Source organism: Opisthocomus hoazin, chromosome 2, assembly GCF_030867145.1.
Source record: "Opisthocomus hoazin isolate bOpiHoa1 chromosome 2, bOpiHoa1.hap1, whole genome shotgun sequence".
Classification (NCBI taxonomy): Eukaryota; Metazoa; Chordata; class Aves; order Opisthocomiformes; family Opisthocomidae; genus Opisthocomus; species Opisthocomus hoazin.
Genome location: NC_134415.1, coordinates 21,356,586 through 21,374,614, shown reverse-complemented (window position 1 = coordinate 21,374,614; position 18,029 = coordinate 21,356,586). Strand labels below are relative to the sequence as shown.

Sequence of the window (18,029 nt, the reverse complement as noted above, 5' to 3'; positions counted from 1 at the left end):
GGAGAGAAGAGGAGGGGAAAGAATGAAAATTGTGTTGGAGTGAGCTAGGAAAACCAGCATTTAGGCAGCATCTATGTGCTACTGTAATTGATGGCAAGATCTCTTGAGCCTTTTGGAAGAGTAAGAAAGAGAATTAACTGTAGACTATTATTCATACTGTACTGCTCATGTGCAAGAATCTTTGAGAAGTATGCTTGCATGCTTCATTAAATAATTAGTAAATGGGTAATGGCAGTTGTGTTTTGTATTTCAATAGAAGTTTTTCTGTATGTTTTACTCCCTTACAGGATCAAAAATCATGGCTGCTGTAATTACTTAGCTGAGGTGTCCTCTACATCCTTCTCCTTCCCCATAGCTGCCCTGTGATTTCCTGCTGCAGATTGAGAAGTGCCCCCCCCCCCATATTGGGTGTGGTACACAGAGCTCTGTCAGAAAGCAGACATTTGTCAGTATTGCTTGCTACTTCCCAGAAACTGCATTTCTTAATTTTCTTTTCATAAATTATTGTGGAGCATGTTTGTGATCTCTGCAGAAGAAAACATTGTATGCAAGTAGATTAGGTGAGGAAAAAATTGACAGAGAAAACCAGCTTTCTGTAGATACTGGATTTAAATATGGAACAGTAATGCCATGTCCTTCTCTGTCTCTATTGTAAAAACTGGAAAGTTATTGGTATGTGATGGATGGTGATGCCCAGCTCAGGTGACTGAGGTTCCTAAGTCCCTTATGCAGTAAGTGTTTTTTTTCTGATGGCTGAACATTCCCATTAAAGCAGGTTTTCCCTCCGTAACCTGATTTGAGCTCTGTGCTTTGTTGGCCCGTAACAAAGGGAGGATGGTCCTGAATCTGCTTAAACCTGACGAGGATCCCAAGGCTGAGAACTCCTACATTAGACCTCCCATAAACAAAGTTTATGAAACCCCCATGAGGCAGCTGTTGGCAAGCTTACCAGTTCTTTAAACCATGTCTGTTTAACAGGTTTGTGTGTGTTTGGGGGGACTTAAAAGCCTTTTTCCCAGAAAGAGGCCAAATGAGACCCAGAGGCAATTCCTTACCTTTCAGAAATCCGTGGGAACTGGTTCCAGTGGAGTCATGATAAGCCAGCAATTAACAAGCCAAACAGAAAGAACTTTAAGTCTGGCTTGAATTTTGATGTGAGCCCCTCTGAAGCTCAGAATTATGAGTAGGAAGCATGCACTCACTTGGAGTTCAAGCTCTGCTCTTCTCAGAACATGCCTCACCAATAAATCTAATTATTATTGCCTTGCAGTGAATCTCACAAACAGTGTGCTTGGCTGCCTGGTCCACCCACGCTAAGTGAAAGAATATGTACATTTTAATTATCAAATTATTTCAACGTTACACAAACACTGTTTCACATTAAATATTTTTACAAACCAATGACATCTGTGTTCAATACTGAGTGGATGGTATTTGTTCTCTGCCTATTGATGTCTGTAATTAATATCTTTAAAACACCTTGACATAATATGTCACACCAGTCTCTCCTACTGTAGGAGTGGGATTTTCTTTCTCCCATCATTCCTTTACTAAAATTTTCATCATCTATATATAATTTCTGCTGAGTAAAGTTTTCAAGGTGATATTATATACATCTATTGAATTTTTAAAATGCAGTTGGGGAGAAAGGCTTCATGTCACCCTGTTTCTAAAACCACTCCTGCTCCATATGTTTAATTGCAAATTTTCTAAACTTTTTTAAAGTGATGTAACTTTGTGTCAAATGTGGCTCACGCTCTGTAAATGCATGTTCAGAAGCTCCTGAGTGCATGTGATGAAGTGACTCCACGCGCGAGGTGTTTGGGTGTAGGCACAGGGTGGGACAATGTGCTTTGCAACATTCAGTAGTCACTGGTTTGTGGTTGCTTCATGAGCCAGGAGCAGGACAGACATGAGAAGTGCTCTGCCGTTTGAGGCTCCACGAGGAGCCAGCGTTAGTCAGTGGACAGGCTGCTAGTGGGGAGGGAGCAGAGTTCAGGAGGAACTGTCAAGGAGCTGGGTTGTATCACTTCTTTTCTAGTGTAGACCTTGGAAGGTCCTACAGCTGTGTCCCAAAATGGGACAGGCCTCTCGCTGCTCTGGCTTGTGCTGGCATGCAGGGCAGCTGTCACCAGCTCCTGGGTAGCTCCTGCTCTCCTTGCAGTCACATTGCCTATGGGGAGCTGAGAAGACACCACCAGGTTCAGTTTGTTTCTGAAAGCGTTGGCACTGGATGGTATACAGTCTTCTACATACCTAAGTTTTCCAGTTCACTTTTGCATGGGGGGGGCGGGGAAGGAGGTCAAGGGGGAGCGGTGTGTTCAGCTGCAGATGCACCAATAGGCAAGGTGCGTGCTGTCCTGCTCTACTCTTTGGGTGTATCTTGTCTGGAAACATTCGTGGGGCTGGCATGTAGGCAGGAGGGCAGGAAGGTGGTGTGCCAGGCTGGGGCCCCAATGGGGTTGTGCTTGCGTTTCTCACATGTCCATCAGTGCTACTGGGAATACCAGCTGCCTGCAGTGTAGGTAGCATTCTGAGAGAGGGGAATTAGATGCCATTAAAACCTGAGACACTACTTGTTCTGAATAAATAGGTGTCAGGGAGGCTTGTTCTGAGGGATGCTTGTCACCTCGTGACAGCAGAGCGCAGCGATGTGTTTTTCCTGTACCCTAGGGTTGAATTACGCAGTCTGTGTTTCTGAGAGGGGTGAGGTAAGGGTGTAAGCTCTCGGACAAAGCTTGTTGAATTCCCGTCTTTGCTCTGAGACAAGCTTCCTTCTGGTATTAGGCAAATTGTCTATATGGAATTGTAAATTAGCAAGTATTTCCTTACTTTTATCGATGATAACCTGATGCTCTAGGTAGGTGGGAGCAGCCTGGAGAACGTAGGGCACACTGTTGCTCTTCTTCAGACCGTGCAGCAGGTATCCACGTCTTTTCAGGCAGGAGCGTTTGCTCTCTGCTGTGGAGCTCAGTCTTTGGCTGCGAAACCAATCTTTGCGTTAGCATGGGCAGGGCTGCTGTACATCTGTTTCTTCCCTATTCCAAGGCTCCCTTCCAAGCAGATTCCTATCCAGACTTTTGAATCCCATAGCCAGAAGTGGAGCTTCAGTTCTGTGGAGAAAGGAGGTGGCAGGCACAGCCCACGTTGGTGGGGAGTGAGGGAGGGGAAGCGCTGATGGCTGGGGTAAGCCTGGGGCTGCGGGGGCTGGATGGGAGCAGACATCAGACCCAGCCGCCTGTGCTGGTCAGAGCTCTGGTAGGGGTTGCCCCTGGGTGTCAGGAGCAGGGGGAAATGGCCAGGACCTGGTAGGAATAGCAGTTAGTTTGACTCAGCAAGCTTCTGTTGCTGCTCTCCTGTGGCATGGAACGGCCATGACCGTTTAGTGTGCTTCTGAGAGGGAACACTGAGTGAGAGAGGCCTGTGTGTGTCTTGGGACCATGTGGAAGAGTTTGGGAGGAATGGGGCATGTAAGGAGAAATTCTGAGAGAAGAAAGCTTCCCCTTGAGCTCTAGGATGAGAGAATTTGGGGGGGATCAGGGGTCAGTAGTGAGGAGGGATGGAAAAGTGGAAGAAACTGTGGCCCAGGTGGGGTGGGCTAGGAGACTGTGGCAGGGCAACTTCTGCCACCTTCTCATCGGCTGACCAGATCTCAGCAGCATCTCAGACCAGAGCTTTCCTCATTCCCCTTTAAACCTTCTGAAATGTGGCAGCCATGAATGTGTGCTGTGAAAAGCAACGTTTATAGATGGCATTGAATCAAAAGGGCTATGTAGCTGCTAATCTTAAGCATCATTTATTAATGGTAACCGAACACCAGAAAGACAGCAAGAGTTTTATGGGCTTTCTTTCTAACACATGCTATTTGGACCACCTGATGAACAGTCTATTGCTCTGCAGTTGTCTGCTCCACACTTTGCATGTTGGGATCCTGGTTGTATTCTTGTATGTTCTGGAACTGGAGAGCACACCAAAAAAAAAAAATCTACAGAGCAGATTACTTTAGCTGCACAAACCTCTCTGAGTAGAGTTGGCCTAAAATGTTAACATACTAGAAGATAAGCTCTTTGTGATCTCTTCTGGCTTATTGGAAGATGGTTGTGTGCAAGGAAAACTGTAGCAGATTTCTTGTGGATTGGGAGGGCAGGGTTAAAATCACCAGTGCGTTAATGGCTGAGGAAAGCCGCTTGTTGTAAAGCGTGCAGCCAGGGCTGGTTTTTTGGCACGTTTCCTCTGCGGGGGGAAGAGTGTGTGTTTGCATGCACACGTGTGTCCGTCTGTGTGGAGGTGGGAATAAAGTTGCTAACTTCTTGCTGATGTGTGATTCTTCATAGCACTTCTTTGTACATTTCACCAAAACTCCTTGCTTGGACTCTGTAACAGCATTGTCTAATCAGCCTTTTTTATTTCCTCCTCCTCTCTCCCCCTCCTCCTCCTCCAGTCAGCATATGCTGTGTCAGTGCTCAAAGAGTGTGCTAAACTGCGACCTACAGATCCCACCGTTCCTCTTCTGGCTGCCAAGGTCTGCATTGGGTCGCTGCACTGGGTAAGCAAGCTGATGCAATTCTTATTATGTAATGGGTCAGATGCTGCAGTGACAGTGCCACAGTGTAGTTGCAGTGGGGAGAAAGGGAATCCCTGTTAAAAATCATACACAGATGCATGCCTTTTAAGAAAATGAAAATCCCAGCAAGAAATTTTGTGGTGAGTCACTGAAATGTGTTTTGCTGGCACATTAAACAAAGGAGGGGAGAAAGCCATAACAGCCACTCTGGGGACTGCTGCTTTAACTGAGTGTTGCGTTGAATTGGCCACTCTTGTAGACCCTGGAAGACAAAAGTTAATAATTTGAAGTAGAATGTTCGGCAGTTGAGGTCTGCTGAACGACTTGGTCCTGTGTTCTTGAAGTTGCTGTGTCAGTGTTTACTGTTCTGGATGTGTTAATATATGCCCCAGAAGCAGAGTGGAGGTGGAAGTCTGTGCCTGTAAAATTTTGATTATCCCAAGGAGCAGAAACATCTGTCAGTCTTATGCTGCTTGGTTTAATTAATTGAATGGCAGCCTACTGTTTTCACCTGCCCTCACCACGAGGTGTCCCTGCAGTCAGTGAAGGACTGTAATTGCTAATACATGTAAAACAAAGATGCAAGAAAGCATGAAAGAAAATACCAGAAGAATCTGCCCAGATTTTGGTGATAAGTTGTAGGGGCTAGATTTGCTGCTGTTGTTGCCTCTACCTCCCCCCCTCCCCGTTCCCCCCCTCTATCCTTTACATCGCTATCTGGTGAAAGTTGTGCCAGTCTGCACCACTGTCAGTGAGGAGATCTGGTTATGTATGCTTTTGAATGAATTATACTGTTCAAACGATAATGGTTAAACTTCTATGTGAGTCAGCAAAAACTGGGAAGTATCTTGTTCTAGGAAAAATCTTTCAGGTCTGAGGGAATTCTTGCTGAACTACCCAAGCTACCTCGGCTCTCTATCTAGAGCAATTTAACTCTTCTTGTACCCTTAGCTCAGTATCTAAATTTTGAGTGCTGAAGGCCATTCACTGATATAAAATAACATTCACAGTGAATGTTTTTTATTTTTTAATAAAGCAAAGAAGGCTTTTTTCTGATTCTTAGAGGTATTAAAACAATATGAAAGCCAGGCATTACGACTGCGTTGAGTGCACTTATTAGTATGTCTTACGGAGTTTTCAAAGCAAGATCACCTTGTCATTAGTCTAAAACATGAGCAAATATATTGATAACTTTTACTGTGTAGTCTCTGAAGCTAAGGGAACTGCATGGGCTAAATTTCTGCATTCACTTGGATCCATAGTGAGGGACTGCAAGACACTGACAGCTTCTCCTGGCAATTCTGCTGTCTCAGTGATTGCCAGGAGGCAAAAAAATAAAAAGAAAACCCAGCAGAACAGCTGTGTTAAATGTGAGGAAAATCTTTCTCTGAGATCAGGCTAATTTTTGTCTAGGAGCCTGTATTTTAGTATAGGAAACAAATCTGGGATCTCCTTATTGCAAATAAATCTTACTCTTGTACCTTCCTGCTCTGTGAACATGAATCCAACAAGGGGAAGGCACTGGAGCCGTGAAGCCAGCGAAGGAAGACACTCTGTTGGGCCTGATAGTTACAAACAAGGAAAAACTGGTTGGGAATGTGAAGTTTGTGGGCAGCCTTGACTGCAGTGATTAGAGGTGGTAAAGCTCAAGATCCTGAGAGAAGGCAGGAAGGCAAATAGCAACATGATCGATTCAGACATGCTTTGACTGACTTTGACCACTTCTAAATACAATAGTGACTTCAAGAAGGCTGTGGTCTCTTGATAATTGCTAAACATGTGACCTCTGCCATAATTAGCCTTTGGACAAAATGGAAATACAGTGAATGCATCTTATGAGATTCCATGCTAAAAGCAAGATCGCTGGAATGTTCTCACGTTTAACAGGAGCAATGAAGTTTTAACAGAGGCATTCTGCCAAACACTGGGTCACTGACATGTGTTGAGCTGAAAGGACAAGATTTCTGTACTGTAAGAAAGAAATGGCATAGAGTCATTTTCTTTCATGTGCTGCCCTCATGTATATGCAGTGCTCACTATTGAGGACTAAATTTCAGATGGCGCCATTAAAGTCTGCCGACTGTGATGGGTGAGGAGTTGAATGTGGAAATTGTGAGCCCAAACTGAAGATGCTGCTAAGCCAGTCAGGATTTGTCCTTCTCATTGGTGTTTTCCCCAACATCTCTTTGGATCTGCTAGCACAGCTAGCATATAAAGAATAACATCTCTCCTGTGAGGAGAGGCTGAGGGAGCTGGGCTTGTTCAGCCTGAAGAAGAGAAGGCTGTGAGGGGACCTAATATATACTTACAAATATCTGAAGGGTGGGTGTCAGGAGGATGGGGCCAAGCTCTTTTCAGTAGTGCACAGCGACAGGACAAGGGGCAATGGGCACAAACTGAAGCACAGGAAGTTCCATCTGAAGATGAGGAAGAACTTCTTCCCTCTGAGGGTGATGGAGCACTGGAGCAGGCTGCCCAGGGAGGTTGTGGAGTCTCCTTCTCTGGAGATATTCAAGACCCGCCTGGACAAGGTCCTCTACAGCCTGCTGTAGGTGACCCTGCTTCGGCAGGAGGGTTGGACTAGATGACCCACAGAGGTCCCTTCCAACCCCTACCATTCTGTGATTCTGTAATACCTTGTAATAGAGACACTTAGAAAAGAAGGTGAGACTGTAATTCAGTCACAACTCTGTCCTCAGGCAATCCAATATCTCCAGATTTCTCATACATGGCAGAGCTGTTAAAGCAACAGGCTAACCCTAAAAAATAGCGGGGTTTGAATATTGCACAGTTAGAGGGTTTTTTCCTCTATCTACTACTTTTTCATTGTGTGAAACACTTTTCAGTGTTTTTCAATCAGACCCTGGCTCAGAACTGGGGTGCAAGTATGATAAACAAGCATGGTTTCACAAGAGGGTAATTTTAATGCAGTTATCTAAAGTGCAACCTTATGAACTAAAACCAAATTAAAAATATGTTTCTTGCCTCTTCCTTTTACTCAGTGGCCTGTCCGCTATCCTGATACTAAGCTTGATGTTGGTATACAAGAGTTTTAATTAAGGCTAGTCAGAGGGAAATCAGAGCATCTTGTAAAAGAACTGAAATGACAAGTTTCCACTTCTCATAGTTAAAGGGATGTTTCTGATATTGCTGGCAAACTCCTGTGCCGAATAAAGACCTTCCTGCTTAGAAGAGCTGTTTTTCTAAATGTCATCCTTACAGTAATTATTTGCATTTAAATTACATGGCAATCAAATCAGAATTGAATCATTTAAACTGGAAGTGAACAAGCTGATCAATGCCAGTATAAATAGAAAGAGGGATAGACATGGCACGGGAACAGTCTAAGGGACAAATATTAACAGTTACAAATACTCAAATATATCTTGTTTTTCAGAACATATAAAGTATGATTAATTTATCAATTAGGAAATAGATTTATAAACTTGATTGCTCACTAGGCAGGAAAAGAGTGAATTCAGATCACCATTTATCCAAATGAAACAGCTAATTTATATGTCCTGCATCTGTCTATTATGTGCTTTTGGTGCATTACTATACTCTGTTTATGGTCCATGGACAAGCAGTACTTTAGTCTTATTTCAGTTACTAGCAATAAAAAAAAACTAAAAACGTTTATGCAACTGGATAATTACAGAATGTCATGAGGAGTACAGAACAGTTTACTTCCTGATTAATCTAGTGGTCATTTCACTCATGTTGCTGGCTTTGTACGTGGTGTCTCAGCACACTTTAAGAACCAGGGAAAACAAAACAAAAAATGATTGAAATGTACCATAGTGATTTACAACATTGAGGGTGCTCAGATCATGACTATGAAAATCTCTCAATGCAGAACAAATTGAAGTAAAAACATGCATACATTCATACTGTGCCATGCAAATCAATATATAACAGAACCTGATGTGGAAGAAAAGAACGAAATGCTCCCAGCTTCTGTTGTGACAGTATGACCAGACTATTAGCTGACGTAACTTGGCACTACTCCACTGGGATATTACTGGCACCATGCTGCCTTACATCAGCAGATGATCTGCCCCATCAACCACTAGCTTGCAGGATTGGGCCTGCAGTAAACAACTGAGTGATATAAGAAATATTTTGGTTACCTTTTTCAGAATTATAGGTTTTCACAAATTAAAAAAAAAAATAAAAACGCAGAGTGAACAGTAAATTGGTACTACATTAATTCTAAAGCTTATGGCAGTTGTCTTGGAGGACCAGGAAGGCTCCAAAACTAGTGCACCTATATAGACCACATGTGTCTGGTCAGGATGCAGGTGGACATGTACTTAATAAAGCTCATTAAAAAAGCTTAAAAAAAATCCTAAAAAACTTATTAATAAGCTGTACTTAATAAAGCTCATGAGATGATACAAAAGTTTTCAGCAAAGTTGGAACTCTTATACTGTATCTAGCCCATTACACAGGTGTTTAAAATGTATTTGTAGTGGGCTCAGAATGACTTTGGAGGCATCATGTTGCCTAACCTTCTAGTTTGCTGTGGTTTCAGCACAACAGTTTAGTGAACTCACATGTGAATGATTCTAGCAAGTGAACTTGTGTTTATCTAGCTGTCTTTTAGCTTTCCAGATTGCACTGTGAAGTTTTTGACTATTGAAGTTCAGAGTATTATTTTAAATTTTCATAGGAAAGCTGATGTAGCTTACAGTGGAATGTGTCCATGCTGAGGTTGTCCTGCCTTGATCCACTATAAATTCAGAGTGCCACTTACTAAAAGGTTGCTGCAATTTCCTCTTTCACTCTGCCTTCCGTGGCATGGCCTCAGCTGAATGCTCACTTGCCTATTTTGGCAGTGATTGAGTTGCAGTGTGAGGAGTTGTGTTTAATATTCTCACAGTGCAGTACTGTTAATTTCACTAGTAACCTAGGTTGTCCAGGACCCTGTTATGGCAGGTGTGGTGGAAATACTAAAACCAGAACGTCTGCCTACAGGAAAGTGTCAAATACCAAATTTCTTTGTGTCAGCAGCCTTATTTAAAGGTGTTTAGGGTTACTATAATGCTTTCTTGTGCCTTTTACTCCATTGATTTCAATGGAGGCATGTTGAAAACTTTGTAAATACACAGAGACAAATGGGCTGTAGTCCTAGGATAGGCTTGAATCTTTTAGGACTCGGGTCTGACAGAGTAGGAAGACGTGAGGCATGTTCTTACTATTTTCAGTGGCCCAGTCAATATAACAGAAATAGTATTGTTATGCTAAACTTGTGTAGTACCAAATGATGCCAATATTATCAGCTAGTATGAAATTTTAGAGGACTTTGTCCCGTGGCAAAAGCTGTAGTGCAAGACGGTGCTAAGCCTCCCAGGCATTTCCCTCATTTCTTTTAGCTCACCAATCCTAGTGTGCACAGTGAAGTGCCCTGCTCCAGCACTTTGCTGGGAAGAAAGAGGTTGTGCCATGAGTCCAGGAAAGGGAGAAAGTGGAGTCAGGCCAGGCCAGACCGTGCATGGAGTGGTAAAAAGTGTGCAAGGCATACCATGAGGTCACAACATCATGGGGGGGTGGGGAGGAGGTTGGCAGGATGTAGATCTGGAGCTGCATACTTCTGAGGTAACAGCTTAGCCTTCATTACTTTCACAGACTGCTTAATCCGAGCGCGTTTCTCTCTCCTTCTGTCTGTTGTTGACCCTGTCACTATAGATAATAAATGCTGTGCACATGCTTGTACCCAGTCACTTCAGAGCCCTGGAGTCGCATGGAAATGCGTAGGTCTTACTGCAGTATGAATAATTTTGAAAGATCAAATCTAGTCCCATTATTGGAGTTACTCTGCCTGCTGAGTGGACACTCTGGAGAACCGACATTGGTAGGGCGAGAGGCTACTGAGAAAGCAGTGAATGGTAAGGAGCTATTAGAGATTTCTTCCATCTCTTAAAAGACATTCTTGCTTACATCACAGCTACTGTTATTGGGGCAGTCCCAAAGGTTTTAGACATGAAAAATGATGAAGAATTTTGCCTGCTGTCCATCTCCCATGTGAACAAAGTACTCTTGCTACGGTGGAGGAAAGGCCCAAGTATTCCTAGGTGCAGGGGGCTAAGCTTACATGCAGAGTAAGTTGGTGAGCTTAGGACTGGTGACACATGGAGAAAATGCTGACTAGACCAACAACAGAAAGCACAGAAATTTTTTTCCCTGACACAGGTAATGTGATTCGCTGTATGCTGTAAACAGCTGTGGGACAGAACCTTTCCATTGTACTACACCTTACTGACCACTTTCTTCCTATGTATTTTTCCTCTTCTCATTCTCTCTTCCTAATTTTTAATTTTTTCTTCTCTTTGAATTAGTCTCTATACTTACAACCCAGTATAACAAAAGCGGTAAGAGGTCAATCCAACTAGTTAATATTGTGTAATTCTGCGTAGATAGCCTTTTTGCAGGATTTTGGTTGCTGATGTGTTTGGGTATCACTCAGTCTCACTGGTGTCCAAACTCTCCTGTTGCGCTAACCTTGTCTGCTGTCCTAAGTCCAGTGTCACTTGACGTGTTTCCTGCCTCCTCCCTTGTGCACTCCTCTTTTTTGATGCAGTAGGGTGCCATTTCCATGCTGCTGTACATCAGCAGTTTGCTTGTCCTCAGTTGTTCTAAATCCATGCTGGTAAGAACTGCAACTCCTGCTTACAGTCCTGGAGAGTGTTGATTCAGTGGGGTAGGGCTCGGGCTTTTCTAAAAACAAGCTGGGTGGCAGTTGGAAACCAGCTGGGTGGCAATAGGCCAGGGGACAGCACCTGCTGTTCCCCACTCCCTTGTCAGTAAGCCGCTGGGCTTGGCTTAAGCACACACCAAAACCTGCAGTCAAATAACAAGGGTGGCTGGAACAGCCACTCTCTGTTTCAGGGAAAACATCCCTCAGGGTTACACAGCTAACAACTGTTCCTTTTCCATCAAAGATGATGAAGGAGGTGGAAGGGGAAAAAAAAAAAAACCCAGACCACAGTAGTACAGTCTTATCAGTGTCAGCTCACAGTTTGGCAGCCTGTCTCTCTCCAGGTGCCAGGTGTGTGCTTGTTCCTGGTGTGGTGGAGAGGTTGCTTAGTCAGTGCTTCCAGGTGCCTCCTGACAGTTCATAACAGCTTGAGTGCAAAATACAAAAAGTTCCTATTAGTTTGGGTTTTTTCCCCCCACACCTCCTTTCTGAGCTTTCTTCCATGCAGATCTCAGAGGCAGGGAACCTCTCCCTGCAACCTGTGGTGCTGCCCTGCCTCTCCACCAGCTATTTGGTGCAAAAGATGCAGAAGAGTGTCAGAACAGTAAGGGCTAAATCGTAGGTATATCTTTGTGGCTTCGAGACTTTGTTTTTTGCTTGCTTCTGAAAGAATAGCTGGTAGCAATTGTAAGGAAACTGAATTCAAGCTGTTACTGACACTCTTGATGCCCAAAGGTGTTGAGAGCTGCTATTGGCACTGCTAGCGACCAGGTAACAGCAGTATGCTATGCATTTACTTTGTTCCTGTTATCAACAAAGTGATGCTGTGCCATGCCCACTGTGGGGGAGGACATGTGGCATCCTGTGCCTAAGAGCTTACTAGCAAGGGCCCGTAAGTTGCAACAAGAAGTTTTGATCCATGTTCCTTGCCCTTCCAATGCAGTGTTGTGTCACCTTAAGATTGGAGTCCTCCTCTGAAGTGAACGAACCATTGAAGTTCCCTGCATATTGAGGCTGGCCCATGGCTGTGTAGTAGGAGTAGGAACGGACATCATGATTCTCCTGATAAGCTTTCTGCTGCTTAGCTCAGTTCTGTGTACGTTGAGCTCACAACTTTTGGGAGTCCCACAGGGTGAGACTTCACATAGCTGGCACCACGTGGGGAGAGGAGAAAGGCAGAGCAGCTCCTGCTGCTTCAGGTCGTGTGGCAGCACACAGGAGCTGCAGCTGAGAATGGCTGTATCTGGTGGGACTCCAGAGGGGCTGATGCCTCATGTGGAGACCTTCCCCCCTCCCATTCCCATTACTGCAGGACAGAGTGGCGACATCTCATATGCTTAAGGACCCTCACGGACACAGCTTTACTGGCAGACCACAGCTCAGGCTTGCTACTGGTCCCTCACTTAAGCATATGGAGAGGGAGTTTTCGTCCAGACTGCAGTCCGGTCAGGACAGTTTGCATGGGAGAGATGCAGCCTCACAGTGGGTGAGGTGAGGGAAAGGTTCGGCTTTTCACACTTGCCCAGAATGATTGAAGAGTAAGAGAATGGGAGAAGAGGGGGCAGATGGCAGCCACAGCAGGTCTGGCAGGGGAAATGGCTGAGTGCTGCAAGAAGGAAAAGTAAATGCTCTCCTAAACAGAACCAGCTGTGCTTGCGTTTGCAAGGCCACTTATTTTCAAAGCAGCCTTCAGCTGACCCAAGTTCACATTCATGAGAATCTTTGTGGCTGGTCAAAGTGACATTAGTGTTAGTGTGAATGTATGTTTACAGGAGTGTTTGTGCTAGAGTTGCTCTTTCAGCCATTCTGAAAAGTTGTGGGTTTAATTATTCATACAATAGATTAATGTGACACTCACAGGTGGTCCTAGATAACTGGCAGGCAAGAAAGCTGAATGGTGTGCTGCTGATTTATGCAGTGTAGGCCATCAGTCAGAGACTGGAAGCACCATCAGGTGACCATTCAGAGAAACAATGGAGCAAAATCTCTCCAGTTTTAAATGTCTCCATTTCAACTCCAAACCTTTCATTTAATCTCTTTTTTTCATACACTCTACCCACCCCTACTCTTGTTCGCTAGTCATTAGAATTCCTTGTATAGCTCTTTTCTTCATCTAATGGAGACTTCTTGGACAAAAGTGTGTGTGGGGAGAAGAGGAGAAACAATGAAGAAAGAGAGTGGGAATATAGCTGTTTGTGGTGGCAGAAGAGGTACATAATTAATTTTCTGGCTGCAGAGATTTCATGTCTTACATAAATGTTCCTGAGAGCTGAAGAATTCAGTTATTGTTTCATGGGAAGGGTTTTTTGTTGTGGGTTTTTGGTTTTGGTTTTTTGAAATTTTTTTTCTGTATGGCAAGTCATGGAACATTTTCTTCTTCCATTGTCCTAGGCCCTGGTCCAGAACATGCTTCAGCAATGTGGCAGGGAAGTAGGTAGGGCTACTGAAAGGATTAAGAAATCTGGAACAAACCTCAGTCTTCCTGTTGCAATCAGAGTTTACAGGGTCTCATCTGAGCATCACTGAAGTCAGTAGGACTGTGTCCAAGATTCTCAGTAGCCTTAGGATTATGCTGTTAAAGACAGTCCTTGCAATTTAGTTGGTAGCCACAAGTATGCCCCACGGGGCTATTCCTGTTTCAATTAGTAGTTTCAGATTCATAGTTGACCAGGCAGTCAGCAAGACTGTAATGCTTTCCTAGTGCTTTCAGAGAAGAGTTTGATGATAAAATGTATGTTGGTCCTTGGGCTGATGACCTGAGGTTTCAGAAATTTGGATACTATTGGTCTACATCTAGTTTGAATTGTATGGCCTCTGGGAGCTGTACAAGTGAGGAAAAGACCCAAGCAGTGGAGACTGCTTCTTCACTCTCACTTTTCAGCCTTTCTTCATGCTTACATTAACAGTAATTTTTTTCTCATGTTTGATATCATCTAATAAATACCAGCTCCTTTTGTTTATGAAGCTGTTAGTTAATATTGTCACCTGAATGTCTTTGACTGATGTAACTAGGAGGCCTATTGACAGGCTAGTATCTCAAGTCAAGTAGCTTCTGTTCATAGGAAGCCTATTAACAGTTCACTGCAGACGGGAAGTTTCTGGTCTGCTGGTACATTTAGATTCCAGTTCATTAGGAGTGACTCCTTTTAGGTGTTAAGGAACTATGAGGTACTGAAGTCCAGCAAGGCTGAGTGTTAAGAGAGTGCGTTTCATTTAAGTCTGTAGTACTTGCATCTAAAACAGTTCGATTTCAGACAAAAATGTATTTCCTCAAAATTCAACAACTCCATCCCAGAAGTCAGTTGTCACGTAATAGAAGTTTCCAAAAGGAAGATTTTTCAGATAGTGTAACGGTGTCTGGTTCTTCACTAGGGATGACTCTCATGGTTGACAGGATCTGCAGACTATCTTGTACAGAAGTGAGGTCTTCCTGGAGGCTCTGTGTCTTTCAAGCATTAGTTACAGCTTTTGCCTGTACGTCTCCGGCCTAAACCTTTCCGAATACGTACAGTCTACAAGTCTTAGTCCTTTTTACTTATAACAGGTGAGTGATGTTAGTGAGAGTTTAAGGTTAGAAATGAAGAACACTCTATTCTGTAATAAAATATTCAAATCGATTTTAGATTAAATTTCTTATTAACTCAGATTTTAAAGATACTAAAGCTTTATATTTTCATTAGGCTTAGATCTGTGGGTTCAGCTGGAAAGGAAGGCTGGGGAGAGCAGTCTGTACAGTGTTTCAGCATTTTGGAGGCTGATCCCAAGAGGTCATGACTCCTTTCTCTTCCTATTACAATCTGTAATATAAAATGCATTTTCAAGGAAATTGTGTCTTTGCAAAAGATGTAATATGTGGCTAGTGCAGCATGAGCTGCTAAGGCAGCGTGGTATTTCAGATCAAAATTTTTGTCCTGAATTTGCTGCCGCCTCCTCATGGCAGCAGAACTGCAAGCAGCAGCTGAACTCGGCTTGCAATGAAGTGCTTCCTTGTTTTACTCTTGTAACATTTAAAGAGGAGGTAAAATTTGCTAAGGTTTAAAAACATCGTACTGCAAAACTAGATGATCGATCTTTGAAGGTAGAAAGTTGTTAGACCTTTCAGTGCACTGTTAGGATAGTATATAAATAATCAGTTTGTCCAGCATTTGTATTTAAGGTTGCATGACTGAAGCATGCCTGAAGGGAAATATAAAAGTAAGATAGTGTCCTTCGTTAACTTTAAACATCTGGAGATAGTTTGGGGTGGATGCTTAAAACAAAACCAAAACTTTTCTCAAAACTGTGCCATATGCACCAAGGTCTGCTAATCTGACCTTCTGTGTTCTCCTTTGTACGAGTGTTTACTGTGATTACCAAAAGCCCTTGTGTGAAAGCCCTCTACAACTTTTTTGCCTCAGTCTTCATTCACCTCTCTTCCCACAACTCTCAAGTAGATGGACTGCAAGATGGGGACTCGGGGAGCAAAGTCCCTCCCACTGTAACAGAAGATGAGGTTCATGTATCAACTTAGGCTGGGGGATGAAGGGATTGAGAGCAGCCCTTCCAAAAAGGACTTGTGGGTACAGGTGGATGAAAAGCTGGACATGACCTGACAATGTGCGCTCACAGCCCAGAAGGCCAACCATCAATAGCAGCGTGGCCGGCAGGTTGAGGGAGGGGATTCTGCCCCTCTGCTCTGCTCTGGTGAGACCCCACCTGGAGTCCTGCATCCAGCTCTGGAGCCCTCAGCACAAGAAGGACATGGAGCTGTTGGAGCGGGTCCAGAGGAGGCCACGAAAATGATCCAAGGGCTGGAGTACCTCTGCTATGAGGAAAGGCTGAGAGAGTTGGGGCTGTTCAGCCTGGAGAAGAGAAGGCTGCGGGGAGATCTTATTGTGGCCTTTCAGTACTTAGAGGCCTATAGGAAAGAGAAAGATGGGGACAGGCTCTTTAGCAGGGCCTGTTGCAATAGACAAGGGGTAATGCTTTTAAACTTAAATAGAGTAGATGTAGACTGAATATAAAGATAGAATTTTTTACAATGAGGGTGGTGAAACACTGGCACAGGTTGCCCGGAGAGGTGGTAGATGCCCCATCCCTGGAAACATTCAAGGTCAAGCTGGATGGGCTCTGAGCAACCTCATCTGGTTGAAGATGCCCCTGCTCACTGCAGGGGGATTGGGCTAGGTGACCTTTGAAGGTCCCTTCCAACCCAAAGCATTCTATGAATGGCTCTCAGATCACTTAGAGGTGAAGTTTAATGGGATAATCTTATTGGAGCAAGTATAGAGGAAATGCCTACAAATCTCAACCTACCTCTTTTGCAGCTGGAAGAAGGGGGATACTTTGCTAAAATGGTGATAGACCTAGGTGAAGACGCTGGAGAGTTCCTAGCAAAGGGTTACCTGGCACTGGGCCTGACGTACAGTCTTCAAGCTACTGATGGTGAGTTACCCTGTTTAAGTATGTTGTGTGGAAAGCATCTGTTCAAAGTCTTCAGTGCAAGCAATGGAAATTTGTTAGAAGCTCTGCGTTTAGTGCAGACTGGATGTGGAAAACAATCAGATTGCAAGACAAATGGGAACTGTTCACTTGCTCAGAGAACTGTCTTCTACGGTAATAAAAGTGAAGTTTTTAGGTAAAGGAAGAAATGCAAATTATTGCTTAGCAGGTCATAATCTGACGGTAGCCAACAATACGTGGTGTGCTTTACTTGGATATTAGTAATACATTTCTTCTGTTTATTTACACAACAAAAAGTCAAACTTTCCATCTATTTTCATATTTTTGTCGCCCACTCATCACATAAAGAAATACAATCCAAGAACTGGAGACAGAAATGCCTGACTTCATTTCCTGGCGTGATACTGATTCCCCACAGAGATTCAACCTCTCTGTGATGTTGTTTCTTTCTCTGCTTAGAAGTAAACAAGATAAAAATATCTACCTCACTGGTACGTGTGGATGTTGACTACATACAGACCACTGATTGTGAGAAGTTTTGGTTTTTTAATGCTGCTTGCTTGGGTTTTGAATGACTGGACAATGGGCTTCTGCAGATTTGGTGTTTGGTAGCCAGAAGTGCTTGAAGTCCCAGTGTTTGGGAGAGTTCTAGCTCTGACCTTCATCAAGCTCACAGGTGGGAACAGTCTTTGTTTCTTCTATGACTTCTAACATAGGTAGAAGGCCCTCTAACATGACTTCTTTGAATAATGGCTGAGCTTATTTACACATTCAATCTAATTACACTAATCTAATTACACTAATTTACACTAATCAATTTGGCAGTCCGGCCCACATGCAAGAAATGGCTTTTCTGTCAGATACGTCCCATAGAAATGAACCAACTTCTTCCAGCAAATGGTATCGTGGAAGTATGCTGGCCTTGGAAGTTACACCAGAATTCTGCAAGGCATGTGTGTGAGGAAGTGGATTGTGCTCTTCAGTAGTGTAAGTTAGTGTATTTTTTTCAGCCAGCCATACCTGATCTGCTATTCTGAGAACTGCTTTCTAAGACTTGTCCTGTTTCTGGGCACCACTGATAATAGTCTGGCCCCATCCTCTTGACACCCATCCTTAAGATATTTATAAGCACTTAGGAGATCCCCTCTCAGCCTTCTCTTCTCCAGGCTAAACAAGCCCAGCTCCCTCAGCCTTTCCTCGTAGGAGGAAAGTCCCCTTCATAGCCCTCCGGTGGACTCTCCCCAGTAGTTCGTCATCTTTCTTGAACTGGGGAGCCCAGAACTGGACAGAGTACTCCAGATGAGGCCTCACTAGGGCAGAGTAGAG

General features: G+C 43.8%; 1 protein-coding gene across 10 annotated transcripts in view; it reads left to right on the top strand.

Annotated features, from left to right (window-relative positions):
• TTC7A (tetratricopeptide repeat domain 7A) overlaps window positions 1-18,029 on the top strand; it is a 181,905-nt gene that overhangs the window by 55,437 nt on the left and 108,439 nt on the right. For all 10 annotated transcript variants that reach the window (XR_012763068.1, XR_012763070.1, XR_012763069.1 and 7 more), the window contains 2 exons: window positions 4,442-4,546; window positions 16,568-16,685. Coding sequence is in view for 7 of the 10 variants with exons in the window: in XM_075412838.1 (XP_075268953.1) it covers window positions 4,442-4,546; window positions 16,568-16,685 (223 nt within the window). In the remaining 3 variants the exon portion in view is untranslated. The remainder of the gene's footprint in view (window positions 1-4,441; window positions 4,547-16,567; window positions 16,686-18,029) is intronic.